Source organism: Ciconia boyciana, chromosome 10 (genome assembly GCF_034638445.1).
Source record: "Ciconia boyciana chromosome 10, ASM3463844v1, whole genome shotgun sequence".
Taxonomy (NCBI): Eukaryota; Metazoa; Chordata; class Aves; order Ciconiiformes; family Ciconiidae; genus Ciconia; species Ciconia boyciana.
The window spans coordinates 2,454,232-2,480,680 of NC_132943.1; the positions used below are offsets into that span (position 1 = coordinate 2,454,232).

At 35.8% G+C, this 26,449-nt stretch overlaps 1 protein-coding gene across 1 annotated transcript in view; it reads left to right on the top strand.

The window, feature by feature from the left end:
- NEB (nebulin) overlaps positions 1–26,449 on the top strand; it is a 131,676-nt gene that overhangs the window by 69,406 nt on the left and 35,821 nt on the right. The window contains 38 exon segments of the mRNA XM_072873954.1: positions 662–865; positions 1,090–1,194; positions 1,707–1,811; positions 1,904–2,215; positions 2,522–2,626; positions 2,876–2,974; positions 4,098–4,199; positions 4,390–4,497; positions 5,368–5,679; positions 5,816–5,920; positions 6,005–6,109; positions 6,692–6,796; positions 7,781–7,888; positions 7,976–8,089; positions 8,864–9,061; positions 9,984–10,088; positions 10,672–10,776; positions 10,868–10,972; positions 11,436–11,543; positions 12,237–12,350; positions 12,838–13,035; positions 13,715–13,819; positions 14,558–14,662; positions 14,973–15,080; positions 15,365–15,472; positions 16,365–16,472; positions 17,126–17,230; positions 17,322–17,426; positions 17,624–17,722; positions 17,949–18,059; positions 18,230–18,334; positions 19,043–19,147; positions 19,581–19,685; positions 20,832–20,936; positions 21,251–21,355; positions 21,897–22,001; positions 22,494–22,598; positions 24,085–24,189. Coding sequence (XP_072730055.1) covers positions 662–865; positions 1,090–1,194; positions 1,707–1,811; positions 1,904–2,215; positions 2,522–2,626; positions 2,876–2,974; positions 4,098–4,199; positions 4,390–4,497; positions 5,368–5,679; positions 5,816–5,920; positions 6,005–6,109; positions 6,692–6,796; positions 7,781–7,888; positions 7,976–8,089; positions 8,864–9,061; positions 9,984–10,088; positions 10,672–10,776; positions 10,868–10,972; positions 11,436–11,543; positions 12,237–12,350; positions 12,838–13,035; positions 13,715–13,819; positions 14,558–14,662; positions 14,973–15,080; positions 15,365–15,472; positions 16,365–16,472; positions 17,126–17,230; positions 17,322–17,426; positions 17,624–17,722; positions 17,949–18,059; positions 18,230–18,334; positions 19,043–19,147; positions 19,581–19,685; positions 20,832–20,936; positions 21,251–21,355; positions 21,897–22,001; positions 22,494–22,598; positions 24,085–24,189 — 4,716 coding nt within the window.

Genomic DNA, 26,449 nt, shown 5'->3' on the forward strand with positions numbered 1-26,449 from the left:
ATGTAAGATAGCAGGTGAGATGTTTTAGTGGCCAATTTCAAAGCAGGAGGAGTCAGTGCAGCTGATTTCCTTGTCTTGGCTTTGCTGCTTATCAGTCAACATCAGTCACTCTTCCTCTGTTTCAATTATGAGCTTTGAAGGTGAGATTTGTGTTTCTTGCTGAAGGATTTGCTCAATTAAAACTGAAATAATATTGCCTGATACCACTTCAGGAGTTATGCCAGTTAGGTCTAGTCCCCATTGCCTCTATAACCTTTTTTATCCCTCCTTTTTGTCAAATTTCCTGGTGGTCAGCTTGCTTTTTTGTTTAGACTTGTAAATTGTTGAAGTGACTAGAGGAATAAGTATTTTGGAGGGGACAGGAAGACTCTTTTACGATCTTAATACTCTTCATCATTAATGGCAGTTCTATTCAGTTGTTTCACCTCTATTTAACTGCATGAGGTTTAGAATGTATTGTTTAAGAAATGAACTACTTAAAACCTGGTTCCCAGATTGTATTTTACTTATGACACTGAACATCTCTTGTATATAAAAAGGATTAATCTAGCTTTAGCTGATTTGACATTTTCTAAAACATATACTGCTTTGTATAGTTTAAAATAAGTAAGACAGTCATTTTAAACACAATCTTTTCCTTTTCTGACCATGTCTCATATAGGCTATCTATAAGTCGGACCTAGAATGGCTCCGTGGAATTGGCTGGTTGCCTAATGACTCTCCGGATGTTAAGAGAGTGAAGCACGCCCAGAATCTCCTGAGTGATAATGTGTATCGTACACCTATTGAAAGCCTGAAATACTCCAGCGTTGTTGATTCTCCAGACGTTCTTCTAGCTAAAGTGAATGCCGAACAAGTCAGCATTGTACGTTACAATGTTCTTAAAGTTGTTTTGAGGCTATAAACAGTTAAAGAGAAATCTCACTGCTAAAATATAAAATTGATCAGTGGTATTTTAAGTCAAGTTTAATGCTTTTCCAGACATTTTATTTTTTAGAGATGATAGTTCAGCAGAGATTTATGGGGTTTTATCGTAATGACAAGTGAAAATCCATAATTACAATATCATGAAATAAACTATTTTAACAGCCAAAATACAAAGAAGCCTGGGAAAAGGACAAGACTATGATCCATATTATGCCAGACACACCTGAAATCAACCTAGCCAAGACTAATGCTGTTAATTATAGCCAGGTATGCTTATCATTCTGTTTTCTACATTTCTATAAAATAGTATATGTATCCTGTGAAGTTTAACATTCTAAGATGTTACTTACAAAGTTGAAGACTAAGTCACGTGAATCTCATGGGAGTCTGTCCTCATACAGGGCTTGCAACATTCCCTTCCCTCTGCTGAGTATTCTTAAAGTATTTAGACATTTTAAAATAAATGCTTGCATATGGCTATTTAAAAGTTATTAATATGCACCATTGAGATAATATTTTGTTGAAATGGATGAGAGCCCAAGGCCTATATTTTCTAAACTTTTACAAACACCCTTCTATGCAGTATAGGTTGCAAAACTAGTGTTGCAGGTACTGTACATGTTTGAAAGATTTGCAGCAGTATTTATGACTAGGAGCAGGACTAATGCACAAAAAATTCTCATGGTATTGCAGCAAACAAATGGAAGTAAACTATGTGTTTCTTTAATGGCAAATGCCAGAGTATTTAGCATATATGTGACATTTTGCTGTCTTTTCAGAAACTGTATAAAGAATCTTGGGATGAAGTGAAGACGAGTTATGATTTGAGAGCAGATGCAATCCCAATCAAGGCAGCCAAAGCTTCTAGAGAAATTGCTAGTGATGTAAGTGCCAAAAGAGGCATCTAGCTCTTCACATACTTTAAGAGCTATTTCATGATAACTATTAGTAATGGTGATCTTTGCTCTTTACCCAGTATAAATACAAACTGGATCACGAGAAGCAGAAGGGACATTATGTTGGAGTTCCAAATGCAAAAGCAGATACGAAAATGCAGTTTGCCCTCGGCATAGGCAAAGTTCAAAGTGAACTAGAATACAAGAAACACTTTGCCAAATGGAAGACACAGTGCCACCTGCCAGTAGACATGCTGTCTATCCTATCAGCTAAACATGGTCAGTCTTTGGTCAGTGATGTCGATTACCGTCATTACTTGCATCAGTGGATCTGTCTTCCAGACCAGAATGATGTCATACAGGCTAGGAAAGCCTATGATCTTCAGAGTGATGTAAGTTAACATGAAAACTTAGCTTAACTTGTTACTGTATTGTCTCTTCTTAGTTTGCTTCAGCTCTAAGTGGTGGGAATCTTCTGCTGAATTCAGTGAATTGGCTTTGCTGTTTATTAGGAATGCAAAATATATGCCACTATTATATATTACCAAGTTTGAAGTGTCATAAATTCAGATATAGCACTCATGTTGGAATTACTGCTCTCCTTTCGACCAGTGGAAATAAGTGCCATTATTTATGAATCTTGCTGGATTGTACAGGGAACTGTAGCTAACAGCATGGACCCTATTTTGTTTTCCCAGGCTATTTACAAATCTGATTTAGAATGGCTACGGGGAATTGGATGGTTGCCAAATGATTCAGTTGGAATCAACCATGTCAAACATGCTGGAGATCTCTTGAATGAGGTAACAAAATGTTTTTCAGTACTAAAATTTTATTAAGGGTATTTGTGATTTAAAGTATTTTTAATGGTTAAATACATCAATATTTTTTAAAATGAAAAATACAAGCGGAGTATTTCCACAGCATTCATTGTGTATGGAGAGTTTTTCTTTCCATGTAAACTTTCTTGTCTTGTCTACATATTCAGAATTTCTGTGTTAGCTATAAAATATTCCCCTATAATCTGACTGTTCATCTTTTCTCTTGTATAGAGAAAGTACCGTACAAAAGTTGAAACTCTTCCATTTACTCCAGTGGCGGACAGAGTTGATTATATCACAGCAAAGAATAGTGGAGAAATTCGTAGTGATGTAAGTTTGCTAGCATGTTTCCAGGCTGTTAACTTGGTCTGTATATTTACATGGTAGGATTTTATCTTTAAAAGGGTATTTATTTATCTATTAAAAAATGCAAAAGCATTCTTGATCAGTCTCTGGGAATTCAGTGAATGTATGACATAAAGATGAACAGGACTTCTCTAGCTCATCTCCATCACTTACGAGGGAAGAAGCTTGTCAAGCAGAATAACATATTTCCTAGACATGTGAAAAGCCAGAGCTAGTTCTGCAACCAGTCCCTTCCTTCAGTCTTGGCTGGTATCATTGGTGATCATTGACAACATGAACGTAAATAGCCACTTGCACTCTGGCAACCATAATGTTTAATCCTTCTCACGTATGCCAATATGAGTTAACACTTTTTAGTTAACTACTGTGTAACAATAAACATGAGCAAAACTGGTGTGCTGTCAGCTTGCCATTCTTTATATGTTTTTGAAGGCTGGTCTGTGAGGAGCTAGTCTGTGAACATGAAATGGCACGACCCCCTCTCAGTTCATGAGTTTGTGTTTCTTTTTTGCTATATGCTTCTGTTAGAGAACAGGCCAAGCTAAACATCACATTAACTCAAACACTGGTAAAAGGTTGGCAATAACAATGATATGGTTGAATTGAATGGCATACTGCCATGCAACCACATACACACATTTGGGCATGTCCTGTGCTTGGGAACATGACTCAGTGTAGATATCTGTGGTTGGGAGGTGCTAGAATGCTGCATTCACATAGAGATTTGCTCTTAAAAAGCTTAAAATCTATTGCCCTGGCTCAAACACTTCTTTCTTGGCTATTGGCTGTACATCCCTGTAGACCAAACAGGTAGCATAACTGACTTTTGAAGATTCTTCCCTGTCCATCCAGCTGCCTTGGAACAAGTTTTCAAAATTTTCTCAGAGAAATTTTGTAATTTCTTGTCTTGTATAATTTCCTTTTTAAAAAAATACCCATTTGGATGTATATTTAAAGTGTCATGTCTAATAGCCTTGCAAATTCAGGGTTTTATACATTACTGCATGCATAAAATAAGGGTCTTGGTATTATGTTTTCCCAATTTTGTGATGGTGCTGCAAGGCAGTCATTTCTTTCTCTGTTCTAGATTAAATACCACAAAGCATGGAATGAGGTCAAGTCAAAATATACTCTAACAGATACACCACAGCTAGATATGGCCCGAGAAGCAGCCAGGATTCTTAATCAGGTATGCGATCTCTCCTTGACAATTTCTACTCCCATTAATAACTTTTTTGAGGAATTTAGAAAACTTGCCTTATTAAGAACATCCTAAAGGAAGGATTTGTTATCCTTATACTGTAATATAAGTTACATATATACAGTAATTATTATCATTATAGTAGTGTTGAATCTTTCCTCACTTTTATTTCCCACAGAATTTATACAAGGAAAGTTGGGAGAAAGAAAAAGCCACTGGTTACCTCTTACCTCCTGACACTGTGCAGATCTCTCATGCCAAACGCTCCAATGAAGTCCAAAGTGAGGTAATAATTTTTCTCATTAGGAAGGCAAGTGCTTGGAAGCCTGGAAGTATTAAAGGCCTTGCAAATTCGACAACAGACATAGAAAGCTTTCCATTAGGGGTAACATCCAGTAGACTTTTCACGACCCATGAAGTCCACTGCCCTCCAAACAATTCAGCCGTCTTTGTTATCATGGGTTTTACAGATATCAGTGCTCAAAGGTCAGATTCTCCTTTCCACCTTCACTTTCTCCAGAAACAGTCCTTTAAAATCAGTTAAGGTGGACTTCCATATTTTATAAATGTTAAATAACTGAAGTGATATTACGATTATAATATATAGCTCTGATTTCACTTTTTGGCTTATTATGGAGGCTTCCTCCTTAAAAAACTGTAAGATGGTATGCACATTACATTTTAAACTTTTGCATAATGGATGTTGAAATTATTACATGACTCTTAGTTTGAATATACATTTTATCAAAACAATGTATTGCCCTGGTGATGTAAATACCTTAAATAAGCACCCACTCTTCAGACAGTCTCAAATAATTAGTTACAAAAATTAGTTACAAAACTGAGGCTAAATGCACTTATTAGCAAACATTTTTTAACAGGGCTTTCCTCTTGTGTTGAATATACTGGTTACTGAAAAATGGTAGCATATTAGTTTAGAAAACTATATATTTTGAAGTGGAAGGACTATACAAAGTAACATTACTGTTTGTGTCATATTTTTATCTGGTCACGTACTGAAAACCTAAGACTGCAGTTGACAACTCCCTGTCTTGTCTGTTCTTTGTGTTGACAAAACCATAGCTGTTCACAGGTTAAAAAAAGACCAGATATAATCAGTGCTGATTTTATACATATTTCTCCCCTCTTCCATCAGCTTAAATACAAAGCTGATTACGTCAAACAAAGAGGTCACTATGTTGGAGTTGCCAGTATGAGAGATGATCCAAAACTGGTGTGGTTTGAGCACGCAGGCGAGATCCAGAATGAAAGACTGTACAAATCAGACTATCACAAAACAAAGTCCAAAGTTCACATCCCTCCGGATATGGTGTCAGTTGTAGCAGCGAAGGAATGTCAGACCTTGGTCAGCGATATTGACTACCGCCACTACCTGCATGAATGGACATGCCATCCTGACCAGAATGACTGTATTCAGGCAAGGAAGGCCTATGATCTGCAAAGTGATGTAAGTGATATTACATACGTACTCTGTAGTTTCCACTTAGTTTGGTCTAAGTATATTGTCCATATTACGTAAGACTGAAAAACATCATCCTGAATTAAGTAATTTCTTTCTTTTTTTATTATCTTTTATGATTTAGAATATTTATAAATCTGATTTGGAATGGCTTCGTGGCTGTGGTTGGATTCCTCTGGATTCAGTGGAACATAAGAAAGTTAAGAATGCACAAGAATTGATAAATAAGGTAAGAGAAAATATTTTAGCGGTTATGCAATTAGCTCTTCTTTCTCATGCACAGTGTTCAAGAAAATACTTCATCTCTTTGCAGAGAGCATATACGAAAGAAGCCCTTGATAACTTTTCCAATTATACCAGTGTGGTGGACACTCCTGACATTGTTTTGGCAAAGATGAACTCTGTCAATCAGAGTGATGTATGTACTTTTTTTTAAATAGGAAGTGTTATATTACTAGAATTAGTAGATTACTTAATTGCTTTTGCTAAACTATACTGTGTTTAGCCTTATGTGTGTTTGTGTGCATATGCATGCTTCACTAATAATAGACTTTTACTGGGGTAAATAAGTTTAGTAAAAACTGATATAAATGAACAACACAATATTGCTATCCAAAATAATTTTGGTTTTTTTTCTGTAGAAGAACATAGCATGTCCCTTATTTAGGGTTTACATAAATTTTGCTTATCGGAGTTTAAAATTGAGTCCTGTCCTTGGTGAACAGCAGTTAGCTGTATAGTGCTAGTGGAGTTCCTGGTGTTGCTATTAACCTGTATTTGCTGATCAGTATGTTTAATTTCACTAGAACACTGTGTGGATTTTGTGGTGTGACATACTGATGACATTTGCCTGTGTACTATAGTGGTTGGAACATACTACACAACATTACTGAAGATATTATAACGTAACAGAAAATTAATGTCTACTTCTAATACATGGACTAGTTGGGATAATTTATTTCTCCTGTGGAATTAACATTGTGTTTGTTTTCTTTTGTAGCTAAAATACAAAGAAACATTTAACCTTGAGAAAGGCCAGTATATTGGGTCTGATGATACTCCTGCGCTGAACCATGCCAAAGACATGTCCTTACTATACAGTGATGTAAGATTCTATAAGTATCTAACTAAGGTTTAATTTGTTTGTTTTGAAAGCATCAGAATGCAGAGTGGACTTCAGAAAACTGTTCTATTTCTGTTTCTGTCATTAGTCTACTAGGTGGCACTGGGAAAGTTATTTAATCTCTTTTTTCTTCAGTTTTTCCCAGTTTGGGTCCTTGGGATAAGGATAATTTCTTACCTTATTCAACTGATCTTAAAGCACTGCTGTGTGGTGTTTGGAAGTAGTAATAGCAGCAGCAGTAGTAGTAGTAGAGTTTGTGTGACAAAAACAATTTACAATTCCATCCAATAATATCTTCCTAGACTACTGATGAAATTTACATTATTTTTTGTTTTTAATGAGAGGAAAATTGTAGATGATTTACATTATTAAGCAGCTACTTTTGAGTAGTCTCACTGATTTTAATGGGAAATCTCTATTTTTTGAAAATGTAAGTGACCATTCATATGAGTAGGCGCTTCATAATTTAGTCTGAAGGTACATATATTTAATATTTAACAAAATATGATGTATTAGAAAAGTGCCACTGACACGGTTAATGCTCTTAAAATAAACAATAGTATTACTTGAAGATTTTTCACAATTTTGAACATGTATCTATAAAATTATCAATGCCAATTCTATACTGCATTTTTAAACAAGAGTTCTTATCTACATTTTGGATATTTTTCTTGCTCTTCTGGATGAGAAATGCTGAATTCCAAATATAGTAAAGAAAGCAGAGAGCAGCTCAAATTTGTGCTCAGGTACCTTCCTGAATTGGAACACTTATTCTGTTTGCCTTATTCACACTGAATAAGTGTTCAAAATGAACATTCTTCTTTTACTTTATTGGGACAATTAATGGAATAAGGAACTACTCCATAAAAGTAGTCATATTCCTTGTGTGTATAAATGGCAGGGTCAGCTTTCTTGGAAAGTATAATGGATTTTTTATCAAAACATGTATGTGTTTTGTTTGTCTAGAAACTTTATAAAAATGCTTGGGAAATTAGCAAGCCCATTGGGTATACTTTGGATGAGAAATATATTCCACTTGTTGGAGCGAAGCGTGCAAACTACATAAATAGTGAGGTTAGTATGAATTTTCCATTCTTTCTCTTTTTTTTCCCTATATGTTGTTAGAATGAACTTTAAAATTTCCACATGACTGTTTTGCAGCTTAAATATAAGGAAATATATGAGAAGCTGAAAGGCCATTACCTGGCTGGGAAGGAGATTGGTGATTTCCCCAGTGTCGTTCATTCGCTAGCATTCCAGAAAATAAGGAGCGCGGTAAGGAGAGCATTAGTCTTGCTGTAGTATTTTCCATTGTCTTTATTTTAGTGTGACATATTTAAAGATAAGTAATGCAATGCTTAATAACATCAGTAAAAGTGTTTTCAACATGTTTATGTTTCCTGAATGGTTATTTTGTACGTGGGTTGAAAAATTGAACTTGAAATTATTTAGGAGATTAAGAAGGGATTTGTTTAGCTGTTAGACATATTAGAATAGGGAAAAAAACCCTTTTTTCTATTTCAGTTTAAGAGTCTGAGCAGTAAGAAATACTATGTGACTTGGGATTCTTTTGCTTTACAAAAAAAAAAGTGCTAATTTTGAATTGAAATAGGAATTTAATAACTGGAAAAATAAATGCACATTTGGTGTTTTGTTATTATCACCACTGCACATATAGCATGTCATGCAGGGCATAAAGTTAGTATAATCCCAAATATTCTGTCTTCATTTGGACAGGGAGATTTAACTAGATTAAAAACGTGTTTGTAGCATATGACTTTTTCTATCTTGAAGTCTTGTTAATTTTCTCACCAGCTGTTAAATCTGCAAGTGAAGAAGGTCATTCTTGTCCTTCTAGAACCTCATCAGAATAAACAGTGATTAATATAGAAGTTAAGATTTCATCCTATTGAATCCCATGGGATCTTAGCCACTAAATCCAGAAAGCATGCCTCAGATTATGCTGTAACCTGTAGCCTATTAGAGTCAAAATTATGCAGAAAAACACTCTTCTCTCTTCTCACCTTTTCCCCAATCTTTCCTTTTTAGTTGGCATACAGAAAGAATTATGAAGACACCAAAGCAAATGTCCATATTCCAAGTGACATGATGAATCACGTGCTAGCCAAGAAGTGCCAGTATATCCTCAGTGATCTTGAATACCGATCTTACTTCCATCACTGGAATTGTTCACCTGAAGAAAATGATGTTATTCAAGCCAGAAAAGCCCAGGAAATTTTGAGTGATGTATGTGTTTCATTTATTTGTTTGACATTTTAGTAGCCTTTCATGTAATTTTTTCTAAGCTATTTAAATATAAAATATTTTCAAATACCTTCCATAGTATTTAAATATTAAATTAATAACCATGGTCTTAGATTGCTTAGTAGCATAGTACCAAAAACTACATTTTTACATTTTTCTTTGGGACATTTTAATGGTCTGGTTATTTATTATTCACTTGTAAATTGGAAAAATTTTGAGTTAACATTTACGAAACCTTCCCAAAGGTCACTGCTACCAACACTTAATCTCTCTTTGACTGGATGAGACTGTATAGAAAGCTTACCATCTGCCACATGCAGAGAAGAGATGTGGATGTACCATGGTACAGTCAGAATGTTGCTGCACTGCAGTGATTGTTGTGTTGTAATTGGGAATGTTGTAATTTGCACAGGGGCCAGGACAGCATCCACAATCCTCCTGGATCCAGTGGGTCTGGAAAAGACTTCTGTTCTTTCATTTGGGGTTCTGTCAGTCCACAGAGTCTGAGCTGAGCGTATGGCACACTGAACGACGACACTTTTTCACATTACATAGTCAACAGTATCTCAACTTGGGCCAACCAACCTTCCTAATAAAATTTGATGATGTGTTAATTGCCTGGCCTGTTACTATGCTGTATTATTTGGTTTAGTTTCCCTTGCAGATCCTGTGGGTAAAAATTATTCAGTCAAACGGTGAGATGGGCTAGTCTCCTCTGTGCTCAGATTTAAACTTCCAAATAGATTGGAATTACTGCATGAGCCTGGTTCAGATTCAGTGGTAACCTTCTGCGTTGAGTTTGCACAAGTGGAAGATACTGAATATAGAGAAGAAACAAATACTACTTTCTTCAAGCATAAAGCAAATTTCTTCCTAACTTAATAGTCTGTTTTCTTCCATATAGGTGGTGTACAAAGATGACTTAAATTGGCTGAAGGGAATTGGATGTTTTGTCTGGGATACTCCACAAATCCTGCATGCTAAAAAATCATATGACCTCCAGAGCCAAGTAAGCATGTTTTCCTCAAATAGGCAAATATTTATATGATTTTTTTCTTCCGTTTATGATTCACTGGGACTGACACCTGTCCTAGTCCAGAGCAGAATGAAGTAATTCCTATTACATCAGAAATATTTTGTTCAAACTATTATAATAAACTCTTTCAGTTTCGTCTGTAGAGACACAATCACTTTTGTTATTGAAGGAGCAGAAAATTTAGGAGAATGGATGGACAGCAAGGTTGTGGTTTCTAACAGTGAGAAGATAACACTTTGTCTTTCTGTATGCCACCCTGTGCACAAGACACCTCAGTGAGACATTTATGTTGGGAAAATAGTGGCTCTTGCCTTGCTGATTGTAGTCTTAGCCTACTAGATGCTATAGATCAGTGATGTGGAATTCTCATTATTCCTTAGTTCATCCTGGCTATATATTAAGTATTTATTTTCTATGGCCTGTCACTTTTAAAGTTGGTCTTAACTGGGCTGTTAATCCTGGGCTTCAGTTGTCCAGAACTGATTTTAAAGGAAGCTGGCAGGGAATTTCCTGGTCATTTTCAGCATTAATGTTTTGTTTGGTTTTGTTTCCTTAGATAAAATATACAGCTGCAGGAAAAGAGAATCTTCAGAACTTTGGTGTTGTTACTGACACACCTCTCTATGTGACTGCAGTGCAGAGTGGTGTAAATGCTAGTGATGTGAGTCTCCCCACTTTTTCTACTCAGGCTTTTCCCCATGCCCCTTCTGAGAATTGAAACAAGTTAACTAAATCTGTCTTTCATCTTACAGGTGAAATACAAGCAAGATTACCACAAAACTAAGGACAAGTACACAACTGTGACTGAAACAGTGGATTCTGAAAGAGTTCAAAATTTGAAACATCTCTTTAGCAATGTAAGTGTTTTTACACTTTTTTTTCTCTGAACGTGCTACTGTGGAGGATTTTTGTTTTATTTTGTTTGTTCACTCTGTTTGAAGATAAATGTCCAAACATGGAGCTTACCAAAGCCACTGATAGCCGTCTGCATTGCTTGAGTATGGGGGAGGTGCTGTATTTCAGGCAGAGGACATATTTTCTAACTGTAGTTCCAGTCTTGTCAAAATACATGCATTAATAAATGGATTCCCTGAAGAAAATTGCACCAGAACAAAATTACGACCTTGTATGAGAATGGACATGAATACTTAGAAAGCATTTTTGTCACCTTTGTCAAGATTAAACTAGTGTACAGCCTCTTGATAATAAGTAATAGATGTGGCGTATAAATAAAAACAGAAGGGCTTTTGATTTCTATTGGTTGTTGGTTATTACCCAGGAAAATTTCTCCACTCACAGAGACTTTCTATTTCCTCATAGAATCTCTACAAGGAAGCCTGGGACAAAGTGAAAGCTACTAGCTATATAATGCCCTCTGATGCTGTATCCCTAGCACGTGCGAAAGAACTGAAGCATAATGCTAGTATTGTAAGTGAATAAAATACTTTCTTTTTTTTAATCAGATCATCAATCCTAGCAATGAAATCCTTCATGCCTTGCATATACTATAGGTATAAAAAAGTGTTTTTTTAAATGATCTTCTATTTTTAATTTAGATATAATATGTATCTGTAGATAATCAGGTTTCTGTGATAATCATTTGGGTAACAGTTAGATAGTCCTTTGCTGCTTCTTTACATGGAAAAAAAAAGTCACATTTTATAGTGATAGAAACTGTTTCTTGAAAACGTCTGGTTAGGTTTTTTTTTTTAGTCTAAATTGCATAAGCATCCAGGTCAGAAAACACCAAATGTCTTTAAATGATGCTTTACCAAGTCTAGAAGAAGCTAATCTTATGCTTTACTGAACTGAGGCTTATGAGAGATCACTCTCTTCATGGTTATCTTTAAATGAAAGAGCTGGAACAATAAAAATAAATAGGTGTAGAATAAGCTATTTATTTAAAGTCTTCTAGTCAGCTGTTGTTATTCTTACAACATGATAGTTATGATGTTCTTTCTTTGCCATTTAAAATAAAATAGAAAACCAAGATCCTGCTTTAAAGGTTTTCTCTGCTTGTTGGACTCAACTAAATATTTTACTTACCGATGAATTTTGTTCCAAAAATACAGTTGACTCATTGGAGTCAGTTATTTGTTGCCTTTCTTTGCATCTGCTTAGGTAAAATACCGAGAAGAATATGACAAGTTTAAAGCACTGTACACGCTACCCAGAGGTGTTGAGGATGATCCCAATACAGCAAGGTGCCTTAGAGTTGGAAAGCTTAATATTGATGTAAGTGTTGTTTTCTGATGTGTGTTTTCCTGATAAAACCATACTTATCTCAGAAGAGGCTACTCAAAGAATCCACATGCCTTCATTCAGATATTGCATTTCCACACACATTTGGCAGTGTTCAGTATTTGCTAAATTCTGTAATACACCTACGAATGTCTTTTCAAGCTTGTGACTCAACTGTTAAATTGCCTGCATGACTAAACCTTTAGTGTAATATGTTTATGTATAAAACGGAGCACTACATAGTCTACCTCCTTTTAACACGTAAGTACAATGAAAATTTTACAAATCATATTTTATCACCCTTGTTAAAGTTCTGCAAATTATTTTAGAGCATGCAAGGTGTAAATTTTAGTCATAGCCAAAGTGATTGCTCTCCCACTAACATTCCATGACAATATCAATAGTTTTGCTTCAAATTTATCGACAGTTAATGCTTCAAACTATTTGTCAGCATTATTAATGTACTGCTTTAACTCTACAGCGTCTGTACAAGGAAGTCTATGAAAAGAATAAAGCCAAAGTCCACATTATTCCAGACATGGTAGACATAATTTCTGCTAAGGATGCACAGAAGAAAATCAGTGAAATTGATTACCGCACACATCTCCATGAATGGATCTGTCTACCAGATCTTCAAATCAATGCCCATGTTCGAAAAGTAACTGATCAACTCAGTGATGTAAGTTCACAAATCGTGTTTGTGGCTCACTTTTTAAAAAAAATCTTGCATTTACGCTCTGTTAGAGGAAACAATTTAGTAAAAACTTAGTTGGAGCACTCTGTGAAGTTGCCACTTGAATCCATTTTATTATGCACTGCTAAACAGCATCTGTATCATGTTTTCGTAACACTTGGTAATAAGTGCATAGTTGAGATGTGGCTTACTATGCATAATTTCAGTGCTATCAGTGCAGGCATTGGGTCATAACATTACAGTTCTACCAGTTCAGCCATCCCTGTCTGTAAATTGTCCTTTATTATTTGGTTGCATAAGGTGTGGAAACTTTGGAAGTTTGAGAAAATCCTGGTCGTGTGAAGCTTCTACACACTTGCCTTGCATAGGTCAGCCCAGGAGTAGGCCAGCAATCTATCAGTAAATCATTGCCCAGTAGGATATGCAAGTAGTTTTTTTAAAAAATCATTGGGTTTTTTTATTTATTGGCCAAACTGAAGCAATGAAGAAGAATTATTTAAATTCCAAAAGGAATTGTTTTGATTTTCTCAAACCAAAAAAAAAGTCAAAATACTGGAAACCTTACTTGCCATCATTTGACAGTTGTGTTTCTGACTGATTTAGGAATAAGGGATTCGATCCTAGTGGAAGTCTTACAGATTGCTTCTTTGCTCTGATACCTTAGGTGGTATACAAGGATGATCTTAACTGGCTGAAAGGCATTGGCTGCTTTGTTTGGGACACTCCTGAAATTCTCCATGCCAAACATGCCTACGATCTTCGCAGTGATGTGAGTGGACACACTGGTTTTGCTTCTTAGTTTTTTTCACTCCATTGTATTAAAAGGATGGAGTAGCTTTATTCTAATCCAGATATAATCTAGAAAATGTTATATATCCTTCTCTACTGAAGTATTCATTAAATAATGATATATGGTTATTTAAACTTTGCTGCTCTGGAAGTGGATATTGTCAGGTTACATCCCATTCAGGAAAGCATTAAACATATGTTTAAATACTTGTCTTCTCAGGAAAGCACTTAAAACAGTAATTCTTCATTCGGAACCCTTGAAGTAAAGCAGAAATTATGCAGAATTCATAATAAAAAAAGTATTTTGATCTTGATTTTATGATTTCTTTTTCTCCCTTCAAGATCTTATGACACATCCTTAGTTTGGGATTAAGCCATTAAAATGGGATAATAACCATTCTGTTTTTCAAGAATGTATGTCCCTTCATAAGTTCTGTATGAGAAGTATGTTGGCTGTTTATCATACGGTACATATGCCTATTGTATGAATGAGTATTGACATTTCCTAATATTCCTTGATAAAACTTATCAGCTGTTCTTATCTAGTAAGGTGCCATGTTCATTTATTCAGCCATAATTTCAATACACTTTCTGTTTAAGTGCTGGTTCACTAATAGAATAGTTCAGTAATAAAATAAATAGTAAATATAATAATACAATAAATTCAATTAACAATGACTGCCCTTACTAATTACAGCTCTTGAATTTCTCTCTGCAGATTAAGTACAAATCTAAGGCAGAAAAAATGAAGAATGACTACACTGTGGTCATGGACACTCCTGTCTATGTCCAGAATGTCCTCAGTGGGTTGAATTTAAGTGAAGTAAGTGTTTGTATCACCTTTCATCCCCAGTATTGCATATGCCATTACCTCACAAATTCTAGAAATGTGACTTTTAATATTCTTTTAATCATTTCATTTTAATCATTTAATCATTTCTGGTTAGCTACAACTCATTGCCTATGCCTTTATTAAGATATGAGAACACAATCACTAAAATCATTAAATGCCTGAATCCAAAAAATGTTCATCCATTTTTTAAGGAGAAATTCCTGTATATATGCAAACAGTACATACTGTGAGAGAACATCACAATTATGATTCTCCTCTAATTACTTTTTCTTTTTCTCAGGCTGTCTATCGTGGTGCATACATGCACAATGTTAAAGGCAAAGTGATTCCTACTGATAAAACAGTAGATTTGGAGCGGGCGTATCATGCGAACAAAATACAGAGTGAAGTAAGTATAAAACTTTTGGGTCTACAGAGTTTCTGATATTCAAAAAGCAAATTCTTTAAAAGTTAATGCCTGTCTTTAGCTTTTCAGATAAAGGAGCTAGATTTCACCACTCTAAAACGGAAGTGGGAAAATGTCCTCATTTAAGCTACAAGTATGCATTATAATGCAGACATGGGGGAAATCTTTTGCCAGTTGCGATTAAGAGATTTCCTATGCAGCTAATGAATACTCCCAAATATGACACACAGTTGTTACAAGCTCTCTCTTTCTCTCTTCTCTTGCAGCATTTGTATCGCTGGGCTGGTGTGAATGCTCTACCTACTGGATACAGCCTTCCCACAGATACCCCCAGCTTTCAGCATGCTAAACACGTCCAATACATTGGCAGTGATGTAAGTAACGTACTAAGTCCTTCTACAACATGAGTTACATGGGAATATTTGATGCCCATTCTGTATGAGACAGTTATTTCTCAGATACGAGATTGCTTGTCAGAGAGCAACAAGAGAGCAACAAGAAAGGTAGTTCCATGTGGATGCCTGAGCCAGGAACTGAGGGTAACCACAACATAGGCAGAGACCTCATCATGCAGGGTGAGGTCCTGCTGTACCTGAATGGGGTGGGCAGAGCAGGGTGCTGATAACAGGCTGCATCAACAGTCCCAGACAAGGTGAGGAGCCAGGGCCAAGGTCCACCCAGGGGGATCCAGTCAGGAGCTGCGGAAAACAGAGCAGAGAATGGAGACAAGCTACCTACAACGTAGGGCCAAGGTAAATCCAGGAGACAGGGCTAGAGACAAGTTACCTATAACATAGGACCAATGTCCGTCCGGGAAGTGAGGATGGAGACAGGGCTGAAGACAGATGCACTACTACATAGCTCAAGCAAGGCCCGACATCCCGGGTGTGGCTAGTCAGGGCAATTAAGTCTTAGCGCACTCAAGCCCCAACATTGATAATGTTTGCCTTAACAGAATTTAAATGTTACCAAACCCCATGATTATCTGAAGTAATTACTATCAAAATATAGATTTCCTCAGGCAGATGCAAATACCTTATTAGATGCAAGAGAAATTTAAAACTTTATTAATCTTAGGCCACATAATAAAGGTAAAAATAATGATGATGTGTAGCGTATTTAACTCTGATATAGCTACATCTCATTTATTTATCTCTAAAAATTTGGCTCTTTGTCCTGCATAAATTACTGTCAGAACTGCAGCGTAAGTAGAATCACAATCAAATTTAGTTTCTGTATGTTTTTGTTCCTTTTTCCACTTTATAGCTGAAATATAAAGAAGCCTATGAACACATGAAAGCTAAAGGCTATACTCTGGGACCTAAAGATGTTGGGTTTGAAAACGTGAAGAAAGTGAATCAAGTCATTAATGAGGTACAGTAAATATATGTATTTGCTTTCAATTGTATTTGTAAGTGCACAAAATATGAATGATGAGAGTACATTGACTGGGAAGGTTGTAGGATCCCTGTTCTTTGAGGCTTTTAAGAGCAGTTTAGACAAATATCCATCAACAATGGCAAGGGATCATTGATCCAGGCTTGGTGTTGGGCTGTATGGCTTTTTAAGGTTCTTGATAACTCTTACCTTCCTGTAATCCTGTAAAACTGCTACCATAATGTAAAATCAATTGCAGCCTAATTTTATTAACTGATCTGCTGCTCCTTAATTAAAGTTGCATAGAAGTTACTGTATCTGTATGACATTGGGTCTCGATAGTTTTAGGTTTTATATATATGTACTCACTTCTTTGGTCATTGGCTTTAATAGGATGAAAATTAAATATGCATATTTACATGCTTGTAGGATTAGAGTCTCAGATTCTCCATGTAGTAGAGATGCTGCTGTCAAAAACAATTGTGGAAAATCTTTGTCTGGTTGGAAAGTAGTATGTTTGCTCCCTTTTCTCTGGTAGTTATGCAATACCTAGCAAAAAAACTGCCCTTAAATGAGAAGTACTTACACTCTGCCAAACTGCTTGCCATGTTAAGTTTTTAACATGTAGAATGCTGTCTCCTTTGATACAGAGGTTGTATCGGGCAACATACCACAAGTACAAGGACAAGATTCATACCACTCCAGACACACCAGAAATCCGTCAAGTCAGAGCAACACAGGAAGCTGTCAGTGATGTATGTATCTTTCTAATATAAAAAACAGAAGAGATTTAGAATATTCAGCATGACCAAACATGTGAAATGCTATTTTTTCTTTGTCTTTCAGCTGATCTACAAGTCAGATTTCTTTAGGCTGCAGGGACACTTGATTTCCTTGCCGTACACTCCTCAGGTGTTGCACTGCCGCTATGTTGGGGACATCACAAGTGATGTAAGCAACTTCTGTTAAGATAGCTGGTATTTGAATACAACAGGCCTAATACTTTTATACTGAAAGTGGAATTTGGCTTCTATCATTTGCATTCTATTCTGTTATAGATAAACGCTTTGTCACTGTGTTCAGGGACTGATTAATAAAATTATCCCCAAAGTTAACTTTTGATTTTTCTTTTTCTAATTGCATCATAGAATAAATACAAAGAAGATCTGAAGTGGTTGAAGGGCTTGGGTTGCTTCCTGTATGATACTCCTGATATGGTCCGTGCTCGTCAGCTGCGTAAGCTTTGGGTAAGATTTTTCTTCTGAGAACATGTATAACAACGATGGATTTATTTACATGCGTGCTAGGTACTTCCAGGAAGTTAAGTACATGAAAATGAGTAAAGACTTGTGACAGAATTTCTTGCCCTGCAGCTAGTTAGTTTGTTTCAAAGCACTGTTAGGTTACACTAAAATTTTCTTTACTACCAAGAATAATAAAGGTTCCTAAGTAATACTGCTTTTCTTTTTCCAGTCTAATTATATATACACTGATACCGCAAAGAAGATGTGGGCTAAATACAACGTGGTATTGGATACTCCGGGATACAGAGCAGTTCAGGAACTAAAAACCCATTTGAGTGAAGTAAGTTCTATATTATTTTTGCACATCTTTGTTAACTGTAATTAAGCTCAGACCCTCTCACTGTTTTTTCTGAAATACATGAGATGTTATAATTGCAAATCTGTGATTGTTCAGCTGCTAAAAGAACATATGTAACAGAAGAAATAATTCATGGACCTGTCTTTTTCCAGCTGGTTTACAGAGCTGCAGGCAAGGAGCTGAAGACAAAATACACTTCCATCCTTGATACACCTGACTTCTTAAGAGCCAAGCAAGGACAAAAAATACAGAGCCAGGTGAAAAATTTGTTCTGATAAAAAAACAATTGGGATCCCTCTTAATATACTCTTAAAGTACAGCAAAATCTTTCCAGGCCATTTCAAAGCAATGTAGAATTCCTAGAGGGGACACTTAAAATGACTGTTGCTCATTTTTTAAGTGGCTGTGAATTTCCATGTTGACCATGTCTCTGTAATGGACGTGTTCAGCTTTGTCCATCTGAAATAGAGCATTGAACCCTGGTACAGTTCTGTTCAAATTCTCTGAAATTCTGACTTCATCAGAGGAATAAATATTTTTATCCATCTACCTTTATTCATCATCATTTCTTTATTCATATAGTAGTTCATTAGCTGAGTTATTAGCTACAAATTTTGTGGAATTTTTAAATTTGCAGAACAAAATGAAGATACTGACCAGAGAAAAACAGACCTTATGGATGCTTTTATGTAAAGCTAGGTCTGATTGTAGGGCAGAGGGGTCATTAATGTCACATGCATTTGACATCTTGGTTTGTGAGCATGTTACTGGCGTTTGCAGAATATCAAGAGTACTGATAGAGAAAGATGAGCCGAGACGGTATGGAAGAGGAAAGGGCACATTATTTTTTCCTGGGGTAAATTGCGAGGTTATGTATACATTGTGAATTTACAGACATTTTTCAGAGACGTAAAGTAAGACTTACTTGAAATGTATATTTTTTGATTCTTTTCTTCTTGCTGCAGTACTTGTACGTGGAACTTGCCACAAAAGAGAGACCCCATCATCATGCTGGTGGTCAGACTCCAGCCTTTACACATGCTAGGCATGTAAAGGACATGGTCAGTGAGGTAAGATATTTGTGTTTTTTTGTTTGGTACCACTATGTTGAACTGTTCAGAAGTTTTATTTCTAATTTTAGTGATAGTTTCAAGGCTCAAATCTGTTTACCCTTCATTTAGTTTTCTGTCTCTTATGCTTAAGTTCCACATTTCCTTTATAAGTTGTGGTAAAAGAGTACAATTTTTTAATATGTTTTAGTATTTTATAAGATACCTGTTTCTAAGTGCTTGTTTGCAGAATCTGAGGTACACTGGCTGCAAGACCAGGAAGACCTAGAAAGAGCTGAACAGCTGAGCTTGTTTCCCAAAGTTTTGACAGAAGCGCTTTGCAAGAATGACTTTATGGACTTGGTGTAGCACCCCTGGGCATTAACATAATATCAGATTAGCAAATGCTTCTAAGATTAAAGAGAGAACTTTTCCCTTTTTCTGTCTCTCTCAGAAAAAGTATAAAACCCAGTATGAGAAGATGAAGGACAAATACACGCCTGTCCCTGACACACCAGTCTTGATCAGAGCCAAGAGAGCATACCTGAATGCCAGTGATGTATGTAGTCCATGAACATTTTCACTGCTGCTTTTTCTTCGTTTCTTTATGAAAAGAACAGAAAAAGGATCACTGGGGAACAAGCACACAAAGCATAGAATATTTCAGCATGGGTCATAAGCTAGGTCACCCCATTTGCATGTACATTTCCATTTAATATTATGGAGATTATTAAGTTTTTACTTGATGTCACTGTAATGCTTTTTTTCATTTATTATAATTAATTTTCATTTTCTATTGCACTGAAGTGTGGTCTTAACAACAAAGAAAAAATAGATTTAAAGTAATTTGCCTACACATGAAATCACCAAATAGTGCAGACTGGAATGAAATGATTGATGCTGGAGCCAGGATAGAATACCTTTTATCAGATATTTTCATCTCAGTTTTGTGTTAGAAGTAAACTTGCATGTCACTGAGAGTGTGCTCATTTTTTAATTTAGAAGTAGATTAGAGAGAAAAATTATCTGAGCTGCTACACATAAGGTTATTAAGGTGAAATTGATTTTTCCTTCAAGCGTGGAATAGTGATTTGTGATTTAAGGCAATGGCTAAGAGTACTCTACTCATCGTGAGATCTTTGCTATATATCAGATTGCACGCTGTATGCTGAAAGGATATGTGCTGGGCTGGTGTTTTGCTCTAGTGATTAGTCTTACTACTCTCTTAAGAATGATTTTTAAATACTGCACAGGAGCATCCCAGTTCTTTTGCACATCTGAATTTCTCCTCTGAGAAAGTCTTTCTCCAAAGACTGGAATGATCTTCCTGCTTTCTTCTAGATCAGGACACGGAAGAAAGGATAAGTAGTTTTTTTATGCCAAAAGTGGCACTTTCGCTGTTCTAGAGAGTAGTCCTGTGATACATGGATATTTTTTCCCTCAGTCTTCAGTCTGGAAGTGAATAGGATGAAATGTTGCTTTAGATGTACCACCTCCTTTTCTCTCTAATTTTCACCATAAATCCCAGTCAAATTGCAACTGATTGTAGGCAATTGCAGCTTCTTAAAATTCCTCAGGGCTTACATTAGGATGTTGGGCAGCAACATATCCCTGGATGTGATTCCTAAGAGGAAGGAAATTTAGCTAAAACAATTCCTGACAGATAAATATAATACATTCTTTTATATGTTATTTTTCTTACCAGTTGCGCTACAAAGAAACCTTTGAGAATGCTAAGGGCAAATACCACACAGTGAAAGATGCTTTGGATATTGTCTATCATCGAAAGGTCACCGATGATATTAGCAGTGTATGTATACAACATTTTCATTCCTAATTAGTGTTTGTCATTTAATAACCTAGAATATGCCATTTATGCTAGCATTCTATTTAGGTGTGTCAAATAATTAGAAAAATATGATCAGCACTATTAATATTAACTTCTTTTCTTCTCTGGCATATTATACACTTGATTGCCTTTGATGTTACAAAGGTGAATACAAGTTAATCTCATTTCCACTGTTTTAGTTCTGATGTTTCAGAAAAAGGAATGTCTTGAAACTGCATGGTCTAGAGTGTCCTGTTCTCAAATTCTTTTACTTCATTCTTCAATTTTCTTTGTAGGTGAAATATAAGGAAAATTATATGAGCCAGTTAGGAATCTGGAGATCGATCCCAGACCGTCCGGAGCATTTCCATCATCGCGCAGTCACGGATGCTATTAGTGATGTGAGTTCAAATAGTTCCTCAATGTGAGATGTTGAAAGTTATAAGTAGGTTTCCAAAACGAAAACCAGGTCTTATTTCTTGAGAAGGGGAAGGCAGCTGAAATTTTTAAAGTGATTTACACTTTCACCTGGCAGATCTATGAAATGACAGAGCAAATCAGACGGCTAAAATTGCAGCCCATCTCCTCTTGAAATTAACAGAACAGTCTTAACTCATTTCAGTTGCTTTTGCTTAGATTTGTTTAACCCTGTAACCTTAAAGGTTTTTAATTGTACATATCTGTATATATAGATAACCCCTTAATTGTACCAGAATAAATGTCTTTGAATTCACACAGGAACTCCAATAGCTAATGATAGATTAGGTACGTGAATAATCTAAGTCCATCAGAAAAGTATGAGTAACTGTAACTTATTTTATAATGGAATAATAATGGATCTAGCTCTGTTTTGCTACACCTTGTGTTGAGGTGCCATTTCAGCGTTGATCAGCTACCACTTGGTACTGCTTAAAACTGAATCCTTTTACTTCTTTTCTAAAGGTTAAATACAAGGAAGACTTATCATTGCTCAGAGGCATTGGCTGTTATGCATGGGATACTCCAAGTTTTGCTCTGGCAGAAAAGAATAAGGTGCTCTACAGTGGGGTAAGTAAAACAGTCTGAATTGTTGCTAAATGTTTTTTTGATGTTTGCTTATATTGTAGATAAATTTTTCACAGGAGAGTCCAATTCTGACCTAGACATTGATATTAATAACTCATGGTAGAACTGAATATGTGGCATCTAAAATTTCAGTTCTTACTATAAAAGAAAACAGAGGCAAGATGATCTTTTACTTACCCCCTCTGTTCCTTGCAAAGCTATCAGCTCCATAGTAATTTTTCTAGTGATTCTAAGTCTAGCTTTAAAATTATGAAGATTTGAAATTTCCATTGCTTTCTTGATGTGATAGTTCCATCCTGCAAACTACTACATTTACAACTATTTTTTGTTTGTAGATATGTTAAACGCACATATGCAGTAATTCTACCATGATTTTGCTGCAGATTGTTTCTGAAGTCCTATGTTTTCATTGCCGTACCCTTCTTTGGATTAACATTGGAATGTTTTTTTGTGTTTGTTTTTTTTTTTCTCCAGTGTAAGTACAAGGAGATATTTGAGAAGACTAAGTCTCATTTTAAGTATGTAGCTGATTCTCCAATTAACAAGCATTTTAAACATGCAACTCAGTTGATGGATGGGGTAAGTGTTAAGGATTTCTATAGAATCTCATACTGAAGTAGTCAGTGTGTGTATGTTAATACCAAGTTGAAGGTTGATCTTCCTTATGAAATTGTAAATACATCACAATATATTCAGGCTTAAAGATGTCTTAAGGTCAGACTAAAATCATGAAAGACAAAGTTGTTCTTATTGTCTGTCTGAGTATTAGGACAGGGCAGGTTTACAGTACCCAAAAAGTGAAATCCTGACCCCTGTTCCCTTACTTTGTCATTGCAAAGAAACTTCTCCTTTGCTGACTGGTAAATAAATGCTAACTTAAATAATGCTGCTTAGTAACACCGATTGTTGATTGTCCTGTGAAAAAGGTATAGAGAGAAACACAACTGCTTTCCTGAAACACTGAAAAAAAACTTCATCAGTGTTAGGAAGATATTATTATGTCCGAAGTCACCATAGCTGTTTCATTTCAGATATTTTGCCTTGAATTCTCCCACTCTGCTGCTTACTTTTTCTTACTTTTCTCCTGTAGTGCTAAAAAACCACTAAACACAACATAGTAGCAAAGGGGTTAACAATGCCTCTGGGTTTAAGATTAAAATCACCGATGGAGTTTCTAGGAGTAGTGCCGTACACCCACAGGACAAAGCCCATTGGAAAGCGCTGTGTCCTAGGTGAATTCTCATCAGCTGAGAGTTGGTATACCACACCAGACTCTGATGCTGTGCATTAAAGCAGTGTATATTTAGACTCTCACATCTTGGTGTTTTATACTTTTTCACCAGACATCATGTTAAATTTTTTACCTGTCAGTAAATGTATTACAGTATTATCTGTTCTAGGTAAGAGAAACTGTTTCACAACAGATACCATTCCAGTACCATTGCTGTCATTTCCAACTCGATTGGATAAGCAGTGAACCAGAATTTGTTATGGAAGATTGTTAGTATTCAGTCTTCTTATTGGTCAGTAGAGCAAATAAGGAAAAATTTAATATGAGAAACATAAATGAGTAAAATTTTAGCAACGGGGGCTCCATACATTGAAATGAACTTGCCTAAATGTCTTCTGTTTTTTGTGATGAGGGATTATAGTTTTTGCTTATAAAATGTCTGATGATAACATAACATTTTATTTTACCCTTGCATCTCATTGTGTTCTCTTTGTACTCAAATCAAGAATCTAGTTCCATACAGAGTTGCTTCTGCAGTTATTTTTCAAGAAGAAAGTAAGTCCTAAAATGGCTTATTGAAGAGTGGCAGGGATAGAATATAGGCTTCCTTAAACTGTAGATTAGGCTTTGCAGTGGAAATTTAGAAATGCATATACTATTTGGAAATATTTTCTCTCTGTGCTTTTGTTTAATATATTTTTCTCTTTTGGGTATGAACTTCAATCCCAGCCTTTAAATAGTCCATGTAAAGAGGTTTCAATGGTTAGAACTATGATCTCTCTGTGTCTTCACTCTCTTTTAATTTGTTACACTGTATTATGCTATTCTGAGCAGAAATTATATAAAGCTGCCTATGAGAAGCTCAAAGATAGGTACAGCGTTATTGTGGATGATCCTAGGAACCTCCTGGCCAAGTGGGGGACTACACTGAGCAGTCAGGTACTGTAGGAGCACTAGCCGGTGCTGCCAGAAAGTGCCTGGTTCACTCACAGCTACTCTGCCTGCGTGAAATGTCTACAGCTAGCAGTATCACAGGTTTCACCTGTGATGTTGTGATGTTTTAGTTCAGTTGATCAGACAGTCTTTGTTTTGCCACCCAAAAAGAATTATTACTTTTTGAGTGAGCTCATCTCTACTGTATGTACTTTCATATATTGTGCATCAATTGACATCAGAAATCTAATGCCTCTTGAAGTCATTGGAGAGGTTTTAAAAAATGCATGTTGTATCACGCGGTTACTTTTTTATTACCTCTCTTTTAATGACCTTTACAAGCATTATCTTCTTACTCATTACTCAAGCAACAGTGACATATTTGGCTTTTGAGTGCCCTCACCTTAACCTATAATTTACTCTTATCTCCCAAAAAATATTTTCGCAATTTCCTTGATGGGATAGTATGCAAATCTTTCAATATATACTCTTGACATTCTTAATTATGTAGATGTAAGTTGTATGCACATCTGAATGAATACATACAGTACCTTGCCTAAATCTCTCCACTCTCAAAGTGTCTGGGATCTAGAGCTGTGTTGCTGTTTATGGTGTTCACAAGTCTCTTTTGTGCTTCATTGCCATTTGCATGAACAGAAAAAATATAAATCCTTTGCCAAGATGCTCCTGCAACATGGATGTAATGAAATTCTGAGGCCAGATATGCTGACAGCACTCTACAACACATACTTATGGAGCCAGGTAATATGAAGAACTGCTGCTGTAGGAGACATTATATATACAAATATATATATACAAATTAGCTGCTTGGACTTCTAATATTTAATGCTTGGGAGTTCTCTAAATTTCTGTGGATATCAGACTCCAGAGTTTTGTTGATGTGCTTAATGCTGGCTATGGTAAAATATTTTTGAAAACAGAATATCTGAAACAATATTTACTGTAACTTGGACTTCACTCAGCTCAGGCTGATCTTGCCTCCATTTTCTCCTTTCATTATAAATAATTGTTATATATACTTCTATATAATATTTCACATACTTACATAAAGAGCAATTTTCCATACATTTAATGAGCTGTTCCTGATATTTTCCTAACCAAATTCTCATTCTGCCACCATTTCTTGGACTGACCACTCCTCATAACACAAGTCCCTTAATTCAGTATGACCATGATGAAGTAATTTGGTGAGTAGGTTACAACATTTATCTACCACTCTGCCTGAGAATGGTGTCAGATTGTGCCTAGATAGATACAGAACAGTCATGTCTCACTTCTAAGTGCTCTTAGAAGTGGTATAGGTACACAGGTCTGTAGGAAATCATGTTTTCATTTATTTCTCTACCTACTGCTTTTAAGCAAGGCTAGCAAAGTAGTCCTCATGCAGTCACATAACACAGTTTATTAAAAAAAATACTCTCTCCTTTGCCAGTTCTAATAAGAACCAGAAGGTAGAAAGTGAGTATGATTCATCTATTTGTTCATACAGAACAAAGAGCCTAACATATTTATATTTCTGATTATGTAAAAGAAAGCCTGTAATGACTCTGATATTATAGTGAAGAATTAATTTTCCATATTCTACCTTCATTTGATCTGGATTACAGCATATATATTTTGGTTGTACCAGCTGGATGAAGATGTGGCTTATTAATAACTGATACATATTTATTTCTGCTCTGAAATCACCTTACTCTTTTAAATGGCAAAAGTGATTCCTGACTGGGCCAGGTCAAACCGGCATATAACATTGAAATTATAAACTGGAAATGCAACAGTAGAAAACAATTACATGAGAGGGAGGGGGGTGTTCTTCTTTGTTACTATTAGCACAGTTAATAAAATTCGTCAGTGATAAGGTACTGAAGGTCTTTACTAGACATTTTTGTTCAATTTATATGTGGATTTCTATATCTCATTAAAAACTCCTTGCAGGTAAGTTTGAGTATGTTTGTTTGAAGAAAAAAAAATAGCACTCTGCCTGACCTGCATGTTCATCTGGGTTGACTTCATGTTATGATTTGTTGTTTGTATATAATTTTTTATATTTTGTCTGTCGTAGTCCTGTTTCAAAAGCATGGGTTCATTTCCTTTTTTACAAATGTTTTCTAACCTCTTCCACCTGCCCTCAGGCTGTCTACAATGAATTCTCATTCTTGGTGTAGTCTGTTCTCACTGAATTCTGTGAAAACAGGTTTAGAGTCCTGAGTAGGGCAAGATGATCTTTAAGAAAGAAATTATCAAG